Source organism: Castanea sativa, chromosome 5 (assembly GCF_040712315.1).
Source record: "Castanea sativa cultivar Marrone di Chiusa Pesio chromosome 5, ASM4071231v1".
Lineage (NCBI taxonomy): Eukaryota > Viridiplantae > Streptophyta > Magnoliopsida > Fagales > Fagaceae > Castanea > Castanea sativa.
In genome coordinates, this window is record NC_134017.1 from 71,099,097 (window position 1) to 71,118,375 (window position 19,279).

General features: G+C 34.5%; 1 protein-coding gene across 2 annotated transcripts; it reads left to right on the forward strand.

Annotated features, from left to right (window-relative positions):
* The first annotated feature begins 4,755 nt into the window (after positions 1–4,755).
* LOC142634378 (cysteine-rich receptor-like protein kinase 25) lies at positions 4,756–9,060 on the forward strand. 2 transcript variants are annotated; one of them, XM_075808674.1, is made up of 8 exons: positions 4,756–5,342; positions 6,240–6,546; positions 6,868–6,999; positions 7,109–7,230; positions 7,410–7,620; positions 7,741–7,978; positions 8,246–8,396; positions 8,512–9,060. In XM_075808674.1, exons 1-8 carry the CDS (start codon positions 4,824–4,826, stop codon positions 8,836–8,838), a joined length of 2,007 nt encoding a protein of 668 aa, XP_075664789.1. In that variant the 5' UTR covers positions 4,756–4,823; the 3' UTR covers positions 8,839–9,060. The 2 variants fall into 2 exon arrangements, with proteins under 2 accessions (XP_075664789.1, XP_075664788.1); XM_075808673.1 differs by having other exon boundaries at positions 4,756–5,332; positions 6,233–6,546; positions 6,868–7,002.
* The last annotated feature ends 10,219 nt before the right edge of the window (positions 9,061–19,279 follow it).

Here is a 19,279-nt window from a genome sequence, read left to right on the forward strand (position 1 = left end):
AACAATGAACCAAGACAAAACTTTCAAACCCACAATACTAATCGCTTACACATAGATACTTAAATGAAATCAAAAGTGGATGAAGTTACTAAGTATTATACAAAATTACAGAATAAAGATATTTTTTTCTAAAAAATTAGAAGAAGTTTTGGTGGGACTAAGGGGCCATAGGCATAGACCTGTATCATAGTTTTCTAATTCAATACACAGAAATGTCATAGCTGGGAAACAATTTGTTGGTGCAAACACAATAATAATGGAAATAGCACAAAGAAAAACTGAATAATACTTCTAAATATTATTTATTTAAGGAAAGAAATTACACAACACTATTTGGACTAAGGTGTAGCACTCCCTCTCTTTAAGGAGATTTAAGCCTTTGGTTGGCTAAATTTTGTAACCGGTGTAAACCTTCTCTGACTTGTCTCCCCCAAAATACAACAGCCCAACAAGTGTCGTATGGCTAAAACAACCTCTGCAAAAAGTGTTCAAGTCCAAAACTCCACCAGAAAGAACACCTTTCATTGCCAAGAATCTCTCTTTTTTTTTTTCTGTGTATTTAGCAGTCACTTGAATTGAGTCTAAATGAGTCACCACCACTCTTCACCTCTCCCTTGTGCATGTATCTAGCCCAATATCTGAGACAATTCATGTTAGTCCATTAATCACCACAATTAAAAAGAATAAAATAGTCTCTCTCATTTTCAATGTGAGATTAAAAATTTTCACAAATTTTTCATCTTTCATATTCACTTCCACATCGTTATATTTATGTTGTAACATATATTCATTTTAATTATTTAATATTAAAATGCTCCAACACAATTATTTTCTTGGGGGCCCAAGTCTATAAAAATTTTTTTGGTGAGTCTTATATTTGCCTACTACTAATTAATTTTGAAAATTTTGGAGGGGAGGCTTAGACATGATTCTGCCCCTAAGTGAGAGAGTGAGAGAAGGGATAGTGAGAGATGATGATGTGAGGTTCGAATCATAAATTCCGACGCCACAAGAAGTCACCAACACTTGTAATATATATCTTTTGATTTTCCTAAGAAGAGAGAAAAGCTAATTTGCAACATATTTGAAAAATAAAAAAGGTTGAAGTTACTTACTTGACTGACTTAATTGCATCTATGTCAGACTGTAAGTTGTGTCATTCCACCTCAAAACCAATTGGTGATGAGGAAGACACATTCAAATCTTTTATGGCGACCTTTGACATCACATTATGCGGGCCTGTTTTTAAAGTGGTTGTAGAGAGTCAAATTATGGTCCCCCTAACAATTCCTCCCTCATAATGACATTCCCGTGACTTGAACCCAGGACCTTAGCTCTGGTACCATTTGTCGGACCGTAAGCTATGCTATTCTACCTCAAAACCAATTGGTGATAAGGAAGACACACTAAAATCTTTTCTGCCCTTCAACATTACACCACACGAGCCTGTTTTTAGAGTGATTGTAGAAAATCAAATTGTGGTCCTCCCAACAATCTACAAACCCAACAGCCCACAAACCCAACAGCCGTCTTGCTAACACTAGATTTTGAGTGTAAAATACTTGCTTTTATTGCTTGCTCTCTTCTAGGCCTAGCAAACGTGCCAGATTGATATTCTAAATTCAAATTCAATTTGGTTGAGTTTGAGTTAGGTTCAGGCAAAAAACCGATGGAACTAAAATAAGTCACTATTTTTATGAACCTTGTCTGGATTTTGATGAGAAAAAAAAAAAAAAAACTATCTAGACTTTGATGGGTCAGGTCAATCCAAAATGACTTGTATTTTACTAAAAAAATTTCTAACCTCTTTTTTCATCTTTCTTAATGAAAGAACAAAATCCAAAAATCATTCAAAGATAAAATTTGAATGATACATAAATCCTTAAGTTTATTATTTGGTAATTATTATAAATAAAAAAGAGTGTTTAGTATGATAATTTATTTTAATAATCTACTAGTCTATCAAATTCTACAAAAGAAGAAAATATAACACATTTATATAAATGTTGTATTTGAAACATAAAATAAAGGTAAAAGCACCATATGTTTTTGGATTAGCTTTTTGCTTAAAGTTAACAAAACATTAGTAATACTTAAAAAAATGATACTTTAAGAAGCTGTACAAAAACAAATAAGTTAAAAAGTTAAATAAAATAACTAACTGAAATCGGTATAAGAAGGATTAATCGGTATAAGATTAAATCGGTTCATCCAATCAAGTTGTTCACTGAATGACATACTCATTGGTCTAGTACCCATTGAAAGAGCACATCTACAATCGACAAATTGCCCCGTAAAGGGGAAGCACTGAAAGCGGTGTAAGGGAGCTACATTTACAAGTGAGAAACGACATGAAGTAGAGATTCTCGCAACTACCAAAGTGACTCCTCCAATTTTGCCCATAATGGCACATGAAATCATGAATATCTATTTACAACAGGAGTGATATGTCACAACCCAACTCCTATAAATCAAAACCTCTCCCATGAGATTGAGGTATGTGACATTTACCATCATAGTACAGTCCCAAAATACCATCTTTAAGGTTCCTAACTTAAAATCAATGTGCATAAATTGAATATTATAAATATATAAACATCTAATTTAATGTTGAAATGTGCCCCTCTTTCCCATGTTTTAAGCAAAGTTCTCAAAATGATTATCATGCATTACATTATCACTTTTCACATTTTGAACTTGAACATTGTAAAAAAGTTTGGACGTCATACATGAAATTGGGCCCAAGGAACTCAATTTTGTATTAGAGGTAGTTTGGTTTGGCCAGATGAATGAAATATTTCGATATCAGTTGATACCAATGTACCATTTTAGAATTACTGTTATTTATATATTTATATTCATCTATATATGTTTGTATTTATTTATGTTTTTTTTAGAAGAATTGTATTTATTTATGTAAGTATGAATTTATGAACTTTTATGTTTATGAACATAAAAATTAAGATCCACATATATTATGAGCCTATATATTAGCCCAAGTATAGTGACTAATATATATACTAGTCAAAATAATATGTTTTTTTTAACATTTTTAAAAATTTTTTTTATTGTATCGACCGAAAGGTACAAGGCCTACAGGCTAGTACAATTCAATATTTTTTTGATACATTTTAAAAGAGTACCGATACCAATTATTTATCCACTAAGACTAGTAGAGGTTCAGTATTGACTTTGGGACAGTTTATTGAGTGTGTGAGAGCATCTTTTCTATATATTAAGAGAATTTAGAAAGTTAGATATAGCTTCAGAATATGTCGAAAATACCTCTAATCTAATTAGATAATCCTTATTCTTAAAAAAATGGAGTTAAAATTTTAATTCAAAATTTAAAAAAAAAAACAAAAAACAAAAAACTATGCGAGAAACTTTTTTTTCCTAAACATTAGCACACTCTCTATTTAAATATGTCTCACGCATGGTTGATACATTTTTTTTCCTAAAAGCTAGCATACGCTAAACCTAGCAGTTTACTCCATTTCAAATCCTAAATTTTAGTTTCTTATAAATTCCTTCCTATGTAACCTCACTAACATAGATAAATTCAAATTGAAAAATTACATTAAACTCAAAAATGAAAAAAAAGAAAAAGAAAAAGTGGAGCACGTGTGACGAGGTTAGTCTATACTTCTATTTAAGGGAGTTTCGCCTGTTTGGATCAGGGATAACAATGTAAATATATATCTTTAACTCTCACCTAAAATATTTTTTACAAAATAGGATCATTCTCCTACTAACCCACTTCTTTAAAGCAACTATATGTTTGTTGTTGTTGTTGTTTTTTTTTTTTTTTTTTCCTTTTTAAAAAAATAATCATCCTCATGTTTTTGTTCAAATCAAATTTTTTTTTTTTAAAAACATCCTCAAGTTTATCCAAAAAAATAAAAAACTAAATAGATATATACAGGTTTATTTACCATTTAAATTGCTTTTAACTTCTTTTTAAAAATTAAAAACAAAAACCTAATTAAAAAAAGCCCACGTTCTATTAAAAAATTTATCTACCCTGTTATAAAAAATTAAAAAAAAAAAAAGGTTATCTACCCACATTCCTAATTTGGAAAAAAAAAAAAAAAAAAAAAAATCTATACCACGTTCTATCCAAAAAAGCCTACCTCAACCAACGTTTTTTTTTTTTTTTTTTTTTTTTTTTTCAAATTTGTGGATAAACTCTTCAATAAAAAAAAAATCAAGTAAAATACTAATGTTCAAAATGCTAAAATTTCAAATAAAACTACCACTCTCCCATAATCACAAGTTATCCTTATATATTAAGATGTAAGATGTTTTAGAAAGTTAGCTAGCTGTTAGTTATTGAAAACATTATTCTCTAGATAACCCTTAATTTTTACAAAACATTACATTGGACAAATAAATAACTTAAGATATACTAGCTTCTAAATATGCGCTGCTTGTGCTCGGAGGTTCTTCTATTTTTTGAGTAAAAGATAATAATTTAAATATATTATAATTTAGAATTACTACATTTTCTAATCATAAAATATCTACGTATGTGATGAGTGTTATGCGTTTGTGGATGAAATATTTTTTTCATTACACCCTGAGTATTTTATAATTAAAAAAATATAATAATCTCAAATTATAATGAATTCCAATTATTAAATTTTACTCAAAAATTAGAATAGCATATGAGCATATTAAAATCTTGAAATTGAGTACCTACTCTCACCAAAACGTTTGCATCGCCACCACTCGTGCGTTTTCACTCTTCAATGTTCCTAAATAAAATACTACAGAATATCTTGCATAGGTGCAGAGAGCAAGAGATTGATTGATTCATCAAAATGATCACTTCCTTCAATCCCTTCTCTCTTTCCATCGTTTTCCTTTCCATACTTAGCTTCCTCAACCTGACGACTCCCGCAACTGGCGCAAACTACCTATACCACATTTGTGCAAACTCCACTTTCAGTGCCAATAGCCTCTACCAAACTGGTATAAACTCCCTCCTCTCTTCACTCTCCTCCAACGCCACACGCAACTTAGAATTCTACAACACCACCACAAACCAAAACACCTCCAACCCTGTCTACGGCCTCTACCTCTGCCGTGGTGATGTAACTTCTGAAGTCTGCCGAGGATGCGTGGCCGAAGCAACCAAAGATCTCACCACAAAGTGCTCCAGAGAAAAGATTGCTGTGATTTGGTACGATGAATGCATGATACGTTACTCAAATGAGTCTATTTTCTCTACTGTGATCGTAAGGCCTAGAGTGGCCTTGTTGAACACGCAAAATATTACCAACCAGGACCAGTTGAATAAGCTTGTGAACACCTCGATGACCAGCTTGGCAAGTAAGAGCATTTGCATCAGCTTATGCAAAATTTTCTTCTATTTTACACTAAAAAACCTACTTTTTTTATTTTACACACCCTCTTTTACAAACCCCTCACATCAGTTGTCTATTATACACGTTTGCTCAAATAAAATATTTATTTCCTTCCCACCTTCATCTCTCTCACAGCCACCGGCACAGCCACCGGAATCCAAAGAAAACCAGTTAACAAAAAAAAAACCCAATCAAAAAAATCCAACACAACCCGGCACAGCCACCGTCGACGCCTCCGGCCTCCAATCACACCGGAATCCAAAGAAAACCAGAAAAAAAAAAACCCAATCAAAAAACCCACCAAACCCACCAATCCGTCGAGCCAAACCCACACCCAAACCCATTCGTCGCCCACCGATCAGCCACCCTTCAACAAACCCACCGATCCGTCGAGCCAAACCCACCGATCTGTCGAGCCTCACCCACACCAGAAAAAAAAAAAAAAAAAACCAACGAATCGGAGCAAGATCGACGCCTCGCAGCACCGCCCCCTCCTCGCGATGGCCGTCCGGCGACTCGGCTTGCTCGACCTTGCTCTTATCGGCGGCGAGGACGATCGGCGGCTAGAGGAAAAAAATGGATGAGATGAGAGAATGAGAGAGGTGCTGTGTCTGAGATAGAGAGAGACAGAGAGACAGAGAGTCAGTTGGGAGGAGAGAGAAAAAACAATAAAAAAAACATATACACTTGCTACAGTACCCGTGTAAATTTACACGGTACTGTAGCATTGTGGATGATATAGATGAGTTTAAATAAGTTTAGAGGGATTGATGTAGGGGCTTTTTTGTTTAAAATGTGTAAAATTAATGATTTTTTCTCATTTTACACATTTATACCCATTTATCCATCCACTGATGTGGATGCTCTAAGGCCTCGGATTTCCCAATCGGTGTTAAGAAGTTTAGGACCGACGAAGTGAATATCTCTGCTTTTCAAACACTGTACAACCTTGTACAGTGCACACCGGACCTGTCCAGCACTGATTGCAACCTGTGTCTTCAAACAGCAATAAGCCGTCTTCCAATATGCTGTGGTGGAAAACAAGGAGCAAGAGTACTGCTTCCTAGTTGTAATGTTAGGTACGAATTGTACAGTTTTTACAATACATCAGAGGCGCCATCGCCTACACCTGTGCTTCAATCTCCACCACCTCCACCTTCTGTAAGTGGACGAGAAGGTAAAGTGGTAGCTTTTTCATTCTTAACTATATATTAAGTGATTAATTTATATTCACGGCATGCTTGTTTAAGAGCTTTATGAGATTAGTACTATAGTCTATAATAATATGCATTCTCTATCGGTTGGATTTTGGTGTGAATTAAAAATTGACGTTTTTAGATGCTGAGAAGTGTTAAGTCAATGAGCTAGTTTATATATATATATATATATATATATATTTTTTTTTTTCCCCTTCAAGCTACATTACATTTATGTGTTTGTGTGATTATTTGTGGTTATTGGTATTTGGACCAATTAACATATGATGGTATTTGTGCAGGAAAAATCAAACTGTCAACAGCAACGATAGTCACCATAGTTGCTCCAATTTTTGTCGCCGTAGTTCTATTCATTGTGGGCTGCTGTTTCCTAAGGAGGGGAAAGAAGAACAACAATGTTGTAGAAGAAACAGGTGGTAAAGAATAAGTAAATCGGATATATACAAGAGTCTTGTATGTCCTCAAGTCTGAACACAATGCTCTTTGTAGTGTAATATCTTACTTTAATTGTTTGATTTGTAGCTGCAAATGATATTACAACTGTAGAGTCCTTGCAATTTGATTTTGTTACAATTGAAAGTGCCACAAACAAATTCTCAGAGGATAACAAGCTTGGTGAAGGTGGATTTGGTCAGGTTTACAAGGTATAAAATTAGAATAGCCAATTTATTTTATTTTATTTCAGGACAACACTAGTTAGGTATAATAACAAATTAAAAACATAGAAATATGAATAATTTTAAGAACGAAAGCTCTTGACGTTGGAATATATAAATTATACAAAGTAAAATTGTTTTAAATATTGGTTAATATATATTTTTAGGGAACACTTCCTAATAGACAAGAGATAGCTGTGAAGAGGCTATCAAAAAGCTCTGGACAGGGTGCAGAACAATTTAAGAATGAGGTTGTAGTGGTAGCCCAACTTCAACACAGAAATTTAGCAAGGCTATTAGGCTTTTGCTTGGAAGGAGAAGAAAAGATACTCGTTTATGAATTTGTACCCAACAAGAGCCTTGACTATATTCTGTACGGTATGCCTACTTGAACATTTTTCTAGTGATATGTCAGTATGATAACTAAATAGTCATTTCTAATCAAGATTTATCTTATAATCTTTTGCTGCTAACATGAAGTAGTTGTTGAACTTGTAGACCCTATAAAAAAAGGACTACTTGATTGGTCAAGACGTTACAAGATAATTGACGGAATTGCTCGAGGAATTCAATATCTTCACCAAGATTCTCGACTTCGAATTATACATCGTGATCTCAAAGCTAGCAATATATTATTGGATGCAGATATGAATCCAAAAATTTCAGATTTTGGCACAGCAAGGATATTTGGAGCTGATCAAACTAAAGGAAATATATGTAGAATTGTGGGGACATAGTAAGTTTTGAAGATTTTCTTCTTTGCTTTCCCAAAATTGATGAATGAATTCAAGCTCATCCCATATTATTTTTCACTGAAATCAAACGCATAGTGCAAATATATGCTTTTATAAATGAGATTAGAAATGCTAGTTATACGACATCATTTTTGAAACCAGTCAAGAGTGGGCTATGGCTTATGAACTCAACTTAAATAATTAGAATTATGGGAATATGGTTAGAGCCTCCTAATTAACACTGTTATAATCTTGGTGATGACTTGTAGTGGTTATATGTCTCCAGAGTATGTAGTGCATGGAAAATTTTCTGTGAAGTCGGATGTGTATAGCTTTGGTGTCTTAGTTCTAGAGATTATCAGTGGTAAGAAGAACAGTAATTTCTATGGATCAAAAGGTACTGAGGACCTCTTAGGCTATGTAAGTGTGGAATAGATATTGTATTTCTTCCTGGTTTAATTTCTATATCATCTACTCCAAGTGCACAGAAGAGAAATTTGTGACATTCTAAACACTACTTGATAAATTGGTGCAGGCATGGATACACTGGAGGGATGGTAAGCCCTTGGATTTGCTGGATCCAATTTTGGGAGATTCCTTTGCGAGATATGTAGTCATGAGATGCATCCATATAGGTTTATTATGTGTTCAGGAAGATCCAGCCGAAAGGCCCACCATGGAGACAATAGTTCTCACACTTAATACCTGCTCTGTTACATTGCAATCACCTCAACAGCCAGCATTTTTTCTTAAAACAGACACATTCATGCCAAGAAAGGGCCTGGAGTCTAATCAATCTACATGGAAGTCAATTTCATGGTCTGTTAATCAATCGTCCATTACTGAACTACACCCTCGATAATTATAGCTCTTGCTTTATTAGTCTCTGTTTTATCAAGTGAGAAAACTATAATTGCAATTGCATATTACTTTTGCTTTTGAAAGCAAAACTCAAATATGTTAAAAGAGTTCCCAGTCGTTCAGCTTGAAGATTATATTAAAAGCGGTATCTATCTTTTGTGTATATTATATTTAAGCTCTGAACATGAATAAATGGGGTTGGCGGTGGGCCTCCATGATTTAAGATTCTTTTTTTGGGTTCTCACCTATCTATAGTAATAAATTAAAGTAAAAGTTCAAATTAACAAAATTCATTGTATCTGAATAAAATAAATAAATAAACTTCAAAACACTATTAAAATAGTTCAATGGTTCAATAGACTACCTCTGTTTTCCACTTTATTAAAATAGGACAATCAAGAATAAGTAATTTGCGCACACTGTTAATTGTACCCTTGCTAACGCAGGGGATTAGTCAAAATTAAAAAATAACAAAAAACCCACCGACAAGGGAAATAAGTCAATAACTAATTAGTTTGAGTGAATCTAGCATATACAACATAATCAATGCATGTACAGGAATCACAGATACAGGAAACAATTAAACTTCATTACTTTACCATTAAGTGCTACTATTTCTAGCCTACATTGTCAACTGATGCTATAGCCGAACGTCTTTCCTATATCAACCTACTGAACCTAGTATGTCACGCAACTCAAGTGAACAAGCATTACTTTGCACACACATAGAACACCTACTGCACATAAGCATGCCCATAACACAGCCCATGCAAGCATTCCACGGCACACCACTGCACATTGTGACCATAACGCATACAAGCACAAGCCACCTACTGACCTACCCAACTTATGGAAGCATGCAATACCAAGAGAGATCGCACAATCTATTGTTGTCTAAAACCTTCCTCAACCCATGGCAGACCTCCGCCATGAATTCATGTAATAGTATTAGTACAGGTTAATTATGTGTAGAGTAGTGGAAGCTAGAAAAAGAAAAGTATTAGGACATATGTGAATTATGTTTGGAACATGTATCATTTAGAATTGGCTAATCCTATGACAAAACGCACTTTATTTGTAATTGGGTAGATCTAAGATGTATTTAATATTTCAACGAACAAGAGTTCAAGTCCAAGTATTGAAACCATGCAAATCTGTCCAAGAAACAAGTGAAGAAGTGTTGTATTTTAAAGCTCGACAGCTAGTTCGACAGACAACATCTATCGAGGTTTAAAAGGGATCTTCAACCCGATGCTCGACAGCTACTCGATAGATAACCTATCTATCGAGATTTACGAAAATCAGTTTTTCAGATCAGATTTCACGCACATCCATGTGTATGTGTTTAGGTTTTCTTTTCTCATAACCCTAAACATATATAGGCATTATTTTAAGGGCCGTCAAATGTTGCGCAAGTGTGAGGCAAAGGTTTTGTTTATGCAAATTGTGACCGATGACAGAATTTGCTCTAGTTCATCATTCTCTTGAAGAAGCTATTGTGTTTGTATATCGTATGGTTTTGTAACCAAGGAGCTTCGTGATCTTCATCGTGTTGATAAATTGAAGAACTTTGTAGCCAACATTCTTCTCAAGTTGGTGGGTTAGTCACGTACTTAGATTTGTGTGAAGAAGTATGCCATGTACTAGGATCCGTGCATCGATTGTTAGTTACGTACTACGATCCGTGCATTGAAAATGAGAGATTGTCACTACAGAACAAGTCCAGTTGTATATTGGGGTAAGGGTTCAATTGTAAGCTGGTATAAGATACTGGGATTTTTTTACTTGTAGTCGCTTATTGTGATAATAGTGGATTCTCGGGAGTGGTAACCTTAAATTCACCCAAGAGGGTTTTTCCTCAGTGGTTTTCTCCATTTGTAAAAAAATCACCATGTTAACTTTATTTTCCGTTGCATTTAACTTAGTTGGTGATTTATTTGTGTTACCACTCGTTTTGCATGTTAATTGAATTAATTAATTAACTTGGCTAATTAATTGGTTAATTTATCATAAGGGGTTAATACATTCTTGGCCTATCAAAAAGTACACAAGGGATTAAGTCCATCTGTTTGACGGCTACATCCATAGAAGATGTTTTTAGTGGCTACATCTTTACTAGAAGTGTGTGATGATATGGTTTATATGTGTGCGTTGGAGGAGCCTTAACAAGCACATGTGGCGTGTAAGTGACCCTAATGGTGTGTCTTGAATTATCGATGCATGGCAGGAGACCTAAGACAAGCTTGAGAGCACGTGTGTCCTTGTTTTAGGTCGATGGTATTGTTGTTTTGGTTATCGGAGGCCGAGGAAGATCCAAGTGAGGTGTGTGGCAAGAGTTTGAAGACTCTAGGGGCTTATTCGTGAATTTAAGATTAGGAAGGGCACAACTTACGAAAGTACTTCCAATCTTTATTATGGTCGTAGCGGTGGCTCTAGGAGCTTTGAGTGAAAATCAAGACCATAAAAACAGAAAAATGTTGATTGGGAAGCTTGACTAGGTTGCCTTGCATTGATTGGGGTTTTTGTTGATGGTGTTTTTGTTGATGGGTTGTCTTGCATTGAGTTTTCTGTATTTGTCTAATTGAGACGAAGGATTCTCATTGAAATTGAAGGTCATAGAGAAGTGACTTTGAAACCATGTTAGATTATATATAATCAAGAAATTTAAATAATAAAAATTGATATAGGAAAATAAAAGCCAGAAAGTGAGAATACATGTGATTACATAGTTCAGCACTCTGGTGGCTTATGTCCATGGATGAAGCTTTTAGCCGGTACATCTTTATTATATGAGTGGTAGGTTAAAAAAATCCTTAAGAAAGGTATATATGGAGAGTCTAGATCAGTTTTAGTTAGGCATACAGTACACTTGACCTTCCGAGTCATTATACTTATACACAACAAAAATAATGTGATGGTTCACGGTTGGAGAGAAATGAATATTATTTTCAACACATTATATGGACAAATTTTTCAATGGAGCAACAAAATAATTTTTCAACATAACCATCAATATTTTCATCTAATGACCTTGAACAGAGTCAAAATTGTACTACGATTAGTTTTGGAAGAAAAAGAAATACTAGAACCTTCATTCATTATTTTCCTCTCTCTACTGATTTTTCCTAATCACGTGCCGACAGAATGGAATAGTCAAAGCGGTCGTGCGTTAAGGGGGACCCTCCTACCTCATCTTTTTCGTTTCGTTTGGCAATTGCTACCCCTTTTTTTCTCCATCTCATTTATAATATCTTTGTCTAATGCATAAACGAAGACTACAAAGTCTACAATAAGTACATGTAAATATTGGTAAAGTGGAGCTACAGATACTAGCAAATTGCAGGCAAAAATGGCCGACTTCAAAATTCCTATATCCCTGTTGCTCTTCTTAAGCTTGCTTAACCTCCTCAGCAGAAGTGAAGGAGCACCAACTTACGCCACTCATTACTGTTGGAAATAAAATAAAATGCTGATGGGCCTTTTCTCACTTACTCTCGCAAACACTCACACACTACTTAGTATATAGAAGAGACTCACACTCACAAATTAAATAAAGGGAGAGAGTGGTGAGGAAAGAGTTAAAACTCTTTAAAACTTTGTATTTCTCTTCAACTTTTGCTTAGAACTTAACGGATAAGTGAGTTTATATAGTACACCATCCAACCTTTAACTCCCACTACATTTATTTTTCTAAATCCCACACATAACTTCAATAAACTTCCCAACTTTTGAGAGACTCCTTCTTTATGGGGTGGTAAGCTAAACACTCCATGGTCGGGCTTTGCAAAAGGTCTAAGATTCTTTAATATGATGATGACGTTTGTTCTTACTCCACTGTCTCACTATAAGTCCATCATAGAGCCTATTGCTTGATTTTTGTTATCCCCCTTAGAGGACCTCTCTATAGGCTTCCTTTCTCACTTCATCACATCGATCATCGATATTTATCAGGATACGGCTACATATGATAAACTTATTTTTCTCTCTGCTATTACGCGTATCCTTCACCACCTCTCCATCCAGATTCCTGATACCCCTCCTCTCTATCCTCTCATGGGTGCCATTGACGTTGGTACTATTTGCCGGAGTGAGGCTCAACTTCGACCGAAGCGGCCGCGTGTGGTGACTCTAGATCCTACAGCTTCTGTTGGTCCTTTTACCTCCGATCCTTCTTCCTCATCCGGTGTTGTGACCCTGGAGGCCATCATGGCGTAGCTTTAGCGCATGGATGCTCGCCTTGACACTCTCTCTAATGAGGTGTGTCAGGTGAACACCTGTGTCGGTCGTATAGCATGACAACAGGCTCACCTTGGTAGTTTCACTGCCTCTTCATCTCCCTTTCTAGAGGCTTCATCAGATGAGGATGTTAGTGATGATGATGGTGATGAGGATGCTAGCTCTTCCAATGATGTAGAGATGACGCCCTTTTCAGTGACTTGCCCTTTGTCATTCGTGACAAAAAGGGAGAGTAATTTTGGGATCATGAGAGTAGTTTTGTATTTAGGGGGAGAGTTAGCATAGGACATTTTTGTTAGGAGGAGTGTCTACTTTTTTGAGGGATTTAGTGAGGATTTTATGTATTTTTCTTTTCTTTTCTTTAGTTACATTATCCTCTTGTACACTGGTCTTGTGACCATTTATTTATGACATACATTATATTTATTTTCAATTATATATATGATGATGCATGTTGTTTTTCACCTATCTCTCAATGTGCTGTTTCTTTTCTCTCTTTATACACATGTTTCTTTATGTACACAATCTTTATTTCTGTTTTATACTAAAATGCGTTAATGAGTTTTGTTTAAAGTGTTTTAGAAAGACAAGTTGTGAAAATCTATCATGCCATGAGCTCTCTTCTTGCAAAGTTTTTCAAGAGTTTGTGTTACCGTTAGATTTTATTGTATTCAACAAGTGGCTATGAGTTTAGTGATTTAAGACTTCTCTCATAATTTATTTGTTTGTTGTGGTTTTGTTACGGATTGCCAAAGGAGGAGATTGTTAGGATATATGTAGAACTTGTTAGAGACATATGTTATGTAAATTGGCTAATCCCTTGAAAAAATGCACTTTACTTGTAATTGGGTAGATTTAGGATAGGTTTAGTACTTCAAGGAACAAGAGTTCAAGTTTTGTATTGAAACTATGCAAATCTGTCCTAGACACAAGTGAAGAAGTGTTGTTCATTAAAGCTCGACAGATCATATCTATCGAGGTTTAATGCTGGAGCTCGACAGCAGCTCAACAGAAGCTGTATCTGTCGAGAACTACGAAATTTGGATTTCCAAATCAAACTTCACACACATCCAAGTGTCTTTGTGTAGGGTTTTTTTTTTTTCTCTCACAACCCTAGACATATATAAGGATTATTTTAAGGGCAGTCACACTCGATGCAAGATGATTATTCATGCATATGGTGACCGAAGACAATTTTCCCTAGTTCATCATATTCTTTGAAGAAGCTTCTCTGGGCACCAAGGGTTTTGTAACCAAGAAGCTTCTTGATCTTCATCGTTGGATGAATTGAAGAATTTTGTAGCCAACATCTTCCTCTAGCTAGTGTGTTAGTCACGTACTTAGATCTGTGTATTAATTGGTTAGTCATGTACTCGGAGTTGTGCATTCAAAGGAGAGATTGTTACTACATTGCAAGTCCAATTGGGTATTTGGGTAAGGGTTCAACTGTAGATTTGTATTAGGTACTATGATTCCTTTTACTTGTAACCACTTGCTTTGATAATAGAGAATTCTCGGGAGTGGTAAACTTAAATTCACCCCGTGGGGTTTTGCCTCGGTGGTTTTTCCCATTTGTAAACAAATCACCTGTGTCAAATTTATTTTCCATTGAATATAACTTAGTTGGTGATTTTTTTGTGCTACCACGCATATTGCATGTAATTGAATCTAATTAATTAACTTGGCTAATTAATTGATTAATTTACCAAAAAGGTTAATACATTCTTGGCCTATCAACCTATGTTTTTGTTGTGTATGTTTTTGCCATGCAATCACATGTTGTGTTTTTGCTTGATTGGATGAAAGCATGGAAGATGTATGTTAGGTTTTGGGATGATTGATTTCATGTTGATTGTTAGATGAATGATAGTGTATGTGCGAGTATAGAACGCAATATTGAATATTCCTTTAATGAGATTAAGACGTAAGACACAATGAGTGGAAGCTAACCTACGAGTTGGGCGGTTTCAGGTGCCGAACACCTTCCCAAGCCACACCTAAACTCCGAACTCATACTCTGGTAGTAAGAACAATTTTTCCACATAACGATATATACATGGTTCCTAGACCATAAAACTAGGTGGCGACTCCAATTCTTTTCTCCGTCTCGATCCACTCGGCCAAGGTGTTCTCCCCTTCCCCCCTAAAAATAAGGAAAACCGAAGGCACCCAGATTTACTCCTATGAGATTTAAGAGGTTTATGCACTTTATAACTCAACAAGCATATACTGAAAGCTAGATCTACATTCTAGAAATGGTGGAAACAAGTTGCTGCATAAAGATCAATTACTGACGATGATCTAACACCATTAAGTGAGATCTTAAAATCACAAACGGGGGTGTTTGTGTTTAGTAGATTCAAGATAGAAGAGTTCATGGAGTTGGAGCTACACGTGGTCGTGTTAGTAAGTTCTACAAGTGGTAGCTTTAGATTCTTGACCGATTAGTCTTTTCATGCATCATTTTTGTTTGGATTCATAAGCATTGCATTCTTTTATTTATTTATCTTGCATTTTTGCAGTCATATCTCTCATTTTTTTCATACACAACACGCATACACTTTATTAAATAGACTACTCAACTAGATCTAAATATTAATTAACTGATTTTTGAGTTCTGTACATTTCAGTATATGCTATTTTTCTTGATGTGTGAACTATAGAAAATATTTTTTAAGAGATATGGTAGATAATAAATGTGCAAATATTATCTCTACTCTTGAGGTTGATTTGAGTTCAAAAAACCTTGACACATGAAAACACTTTGCATGCTAATTTTTATATCATTGAAATCTATATTGTATAATCTTAATTGATTATGCCAGGAAGTTTTTGCATGCATCTGTTTATGGGTCATATATTGTCAAGTTTGCATATATTGAAAGAGAGAATATTTATATTTATGTGTATCCTCAAATTATTTTTTAAGTTTTGGTTTTTTTTCCCCACCTCTTAAATTTTCCCCAAAACTTTTTTTTCCCAAAACTTGTTTTGTTTTTCCAATTTTTATAGGTGGAGAAAGCTGTTTTTAAAACCTGTGTTGTCCATAAGGGAGTTGTTGCTCGTCATAGGGGGAGTTTCCTCTAAATTCTATAGAGCTGAATTCTTTTGTATTCCCTTAGTTCTCTATTTTCTCTTATCCTTTATTGTGTATGTTTACTATTTACTCTTTGTTTGACTTATCTTTGTTAATACATGAAAAATAGGGTGAGAAATAGATGAAATTTGGAAAAGCTCTCTAATTGTTTTTATTTAGGGGGAGATGAAATTGTATTTGAAAAAGGGAGAAAATAAAAGTTTTTGACGTATCTAACTAAGGGGGAGAGTTAGTTTGCTTTAGTTTGCATATTTGTTATATATTGTTTATCTATCTATATTTCCACACATGCATTAATGTGCTCTTTTGAGCATTTCAGGAAAGACAGGTACATTATAATTAAGACCTTCTGCCTTTCTTGCAACTTTTAGGTTTGAAGTCTTAGATTGGGATTTGTGAAGTAATTGGGAACTTTATTGTAATTAAGTTATTCTTGTATTTGAGCCTTTCATTTTGTATTTAAGTTTTGTCATGGATTACCAAAGGGGGAGATTGTTAGCTAGGTTTTAAAAATTTTAGAACAATTGGCAAACCATGAGCACAAACTTGTCTACATATAGATCTTAGAGTCTATATGGTATATTAAACAATGCTCAAGGTGCTGCAAGTCAAAACACAAGAACAAGGAAGCTGTAGGTTCAGGGAATTCAAAACGTACCAGGTTCTACCGATCAAGACTGTGGTTCAATTGATTGAGATGTGTTTCTATAGAAATTAATTAAAGTCAAACAACTCATTAAACCCATTAAGTGATTAGGGTTTCAGATATAATTCTCCTAGTATTTAAAGGAAACCCTAAGGCACATTTTAAAGAGACTTTGTAGATGCTCTTTTGAGATCTAAAAGATACTGTGCCTTCTCCTTCCAAAGTCACCACTAGAATTCCATCTACACATTATTAGAACCAATAAATCTGAAGTTCCTGCTACAAGATCATACATAGTTGATGATTTAAAACTTTGAGTGGGATCTTATAGTTACAAACTTGGGTGTTTGTGTTCATCAAATTCAAATAGAAAAGTCCATGGATTTGGAGCTGCGTGTGTTCACATGAATAAGTATTACAAGAGGTAGCTTTAGATTAGGATAATTTAGATTAAATCCTCCCCAGGTTTTTTACCTTAAAATTGGACAGTTTCATTGGTTTTTCTAGGTCATCATATCACTTGTCTTCTTTACTTTTCCACACTTAGTGATATGATTGTTTGTGTTTAACATAGATTTGAATAATAAACCTAAGTAACAACTTGGCTAATTAATCAGGTTAAACAATCTGAGTATACAGGGGTCTAAACAATCCAACAAGTATCTTATATTCTCAATGAGAAGTAACAGTCTCTAATTTAGGGGAATTCATCGCCCAATAATTGCAAGGGTATATTGGAAATTTCTAATGTACAGGTCATATATGGAGGCACCATAAACTATTGTAAACCTTTTATGTGAATTTTTTGGCACTCACTCATGTGGATGTAGCTGTGCAGGCACGTTGTCTAACTACGTAAATCTCTATTTGAATTTGCTCTCTTTTTCTCTCTAATTTTACTATTATGCTAAGATCTGAAATCATCAATATTTCTATTGGCCAATCCAACTAACAAAGGTAAAGGGAATTTTATTTTTTAATACATCAATAGTTGGGGGTAAAGGGATTTGAACCCTTAATGTCTTGGTTGGAAACACCAAAAGTTGTCAACCAATTAAACTACGAGACACTTGACAATTGAAGAAACTAGTCATAGACCCACGCGATGCATGGGGATAAATAATTATTTTGCATAGTAATATAATGTGTGATTTTTTCTCTAAATTGTTTTGAAGATAATTTGTTCTCCCTAGAAATTAAACAATTTCTATTCGGTCCAATGAGGTCTATTTCAGTCTCATTCAGTCCACTTAGTCAATTTTGGTCTCCTTTAATCCATTTTAGACTAATTGGGCATCGAATTGATTCTTTTTGTAGGTTTCCTTTTTAGGTTTAGCTCAAAAATTCATTTTTTTTCCTTAATTTTTGGGTTGAAAAGTATAAATTTTATTATATTTGGGTTCAACTCTATAGTTTTGAGTTAAAAAATACAAATAAAAAGACATTATAAATTAGAAATATGAGCCCGAAAAAAAAAAATTTCAAAAGTCTCGTTCTAGTTTGGTCCTATTCGGTTCATGTGGTCCTAATCAGTTCATTTAGTCCTATTTAGTCCATTCTATCCACTAAAGTTCTATTCGGTCCAATTCGGTACATTGGTTCTTATTCAGTCCACTTCGGTCCACTTTGGTTCTACTTAGTCCACTTTGGTTTTATTTAGTCCTATTTAGGACATTCTGTCCACTTTGGTCCACTTCAGTCCTATTCGGACTATTCGGTCCACTTTGGTTCTATTCAGTCCACTCTGGTTCTATTCAGTCCACATCAGTCCTATTTTTGGTCCTATTCGGTCCAATCTGTACATTTTTGGTCCAAGTAGGTCCCATTCGGTTCATTTTGGTCCTATTTGGTCCATTTGATCTTATTCATTCTACCTTGTTTGTATTTGGTTCATTCGGTCCTATTCTATCCATTCGGTCCACTTTGTTCAATTTATTCAAATTCGGTCCATTAGAACCACTTTGGTCCACTTTGATCTATTTTTGTGTAATTATATAATAAAAAAAGACATATTTTAGTTGAAAGGACCTATCTAAATCCAAATATATTAAAATTATATACATATCTCAAACTCGTAATATCTAAAATCTTAAGCATAAAGTCTCAATACAATCTATGAAAATTCTCTGCTTGAAATCCTACGGCAATAGTGCCAAAACTATCAATTTATAGTGATTTGCTCCATGAAGTCCTCGTTCACATAAACCATAATCTCTAGCACTTCAAGGAACCTCCATAAATATTTTGCAATAGTAAACCTCACTCGAAATATGGTTGCAATCTCTCAAATATTAGAATTATATAATTTTTTTTTTCTTTAGATTGGGCTTAATTTCTTAAAACTAAGTAAAAAAAAAATATATATACAAAAATGCTGATATGTGGATGTTTGCATTGGTGGGGTGGGAATGTGGCGATATTTTAGTCCTATACCACAGGGAGGGTGGAAATGGAGTAAGATAA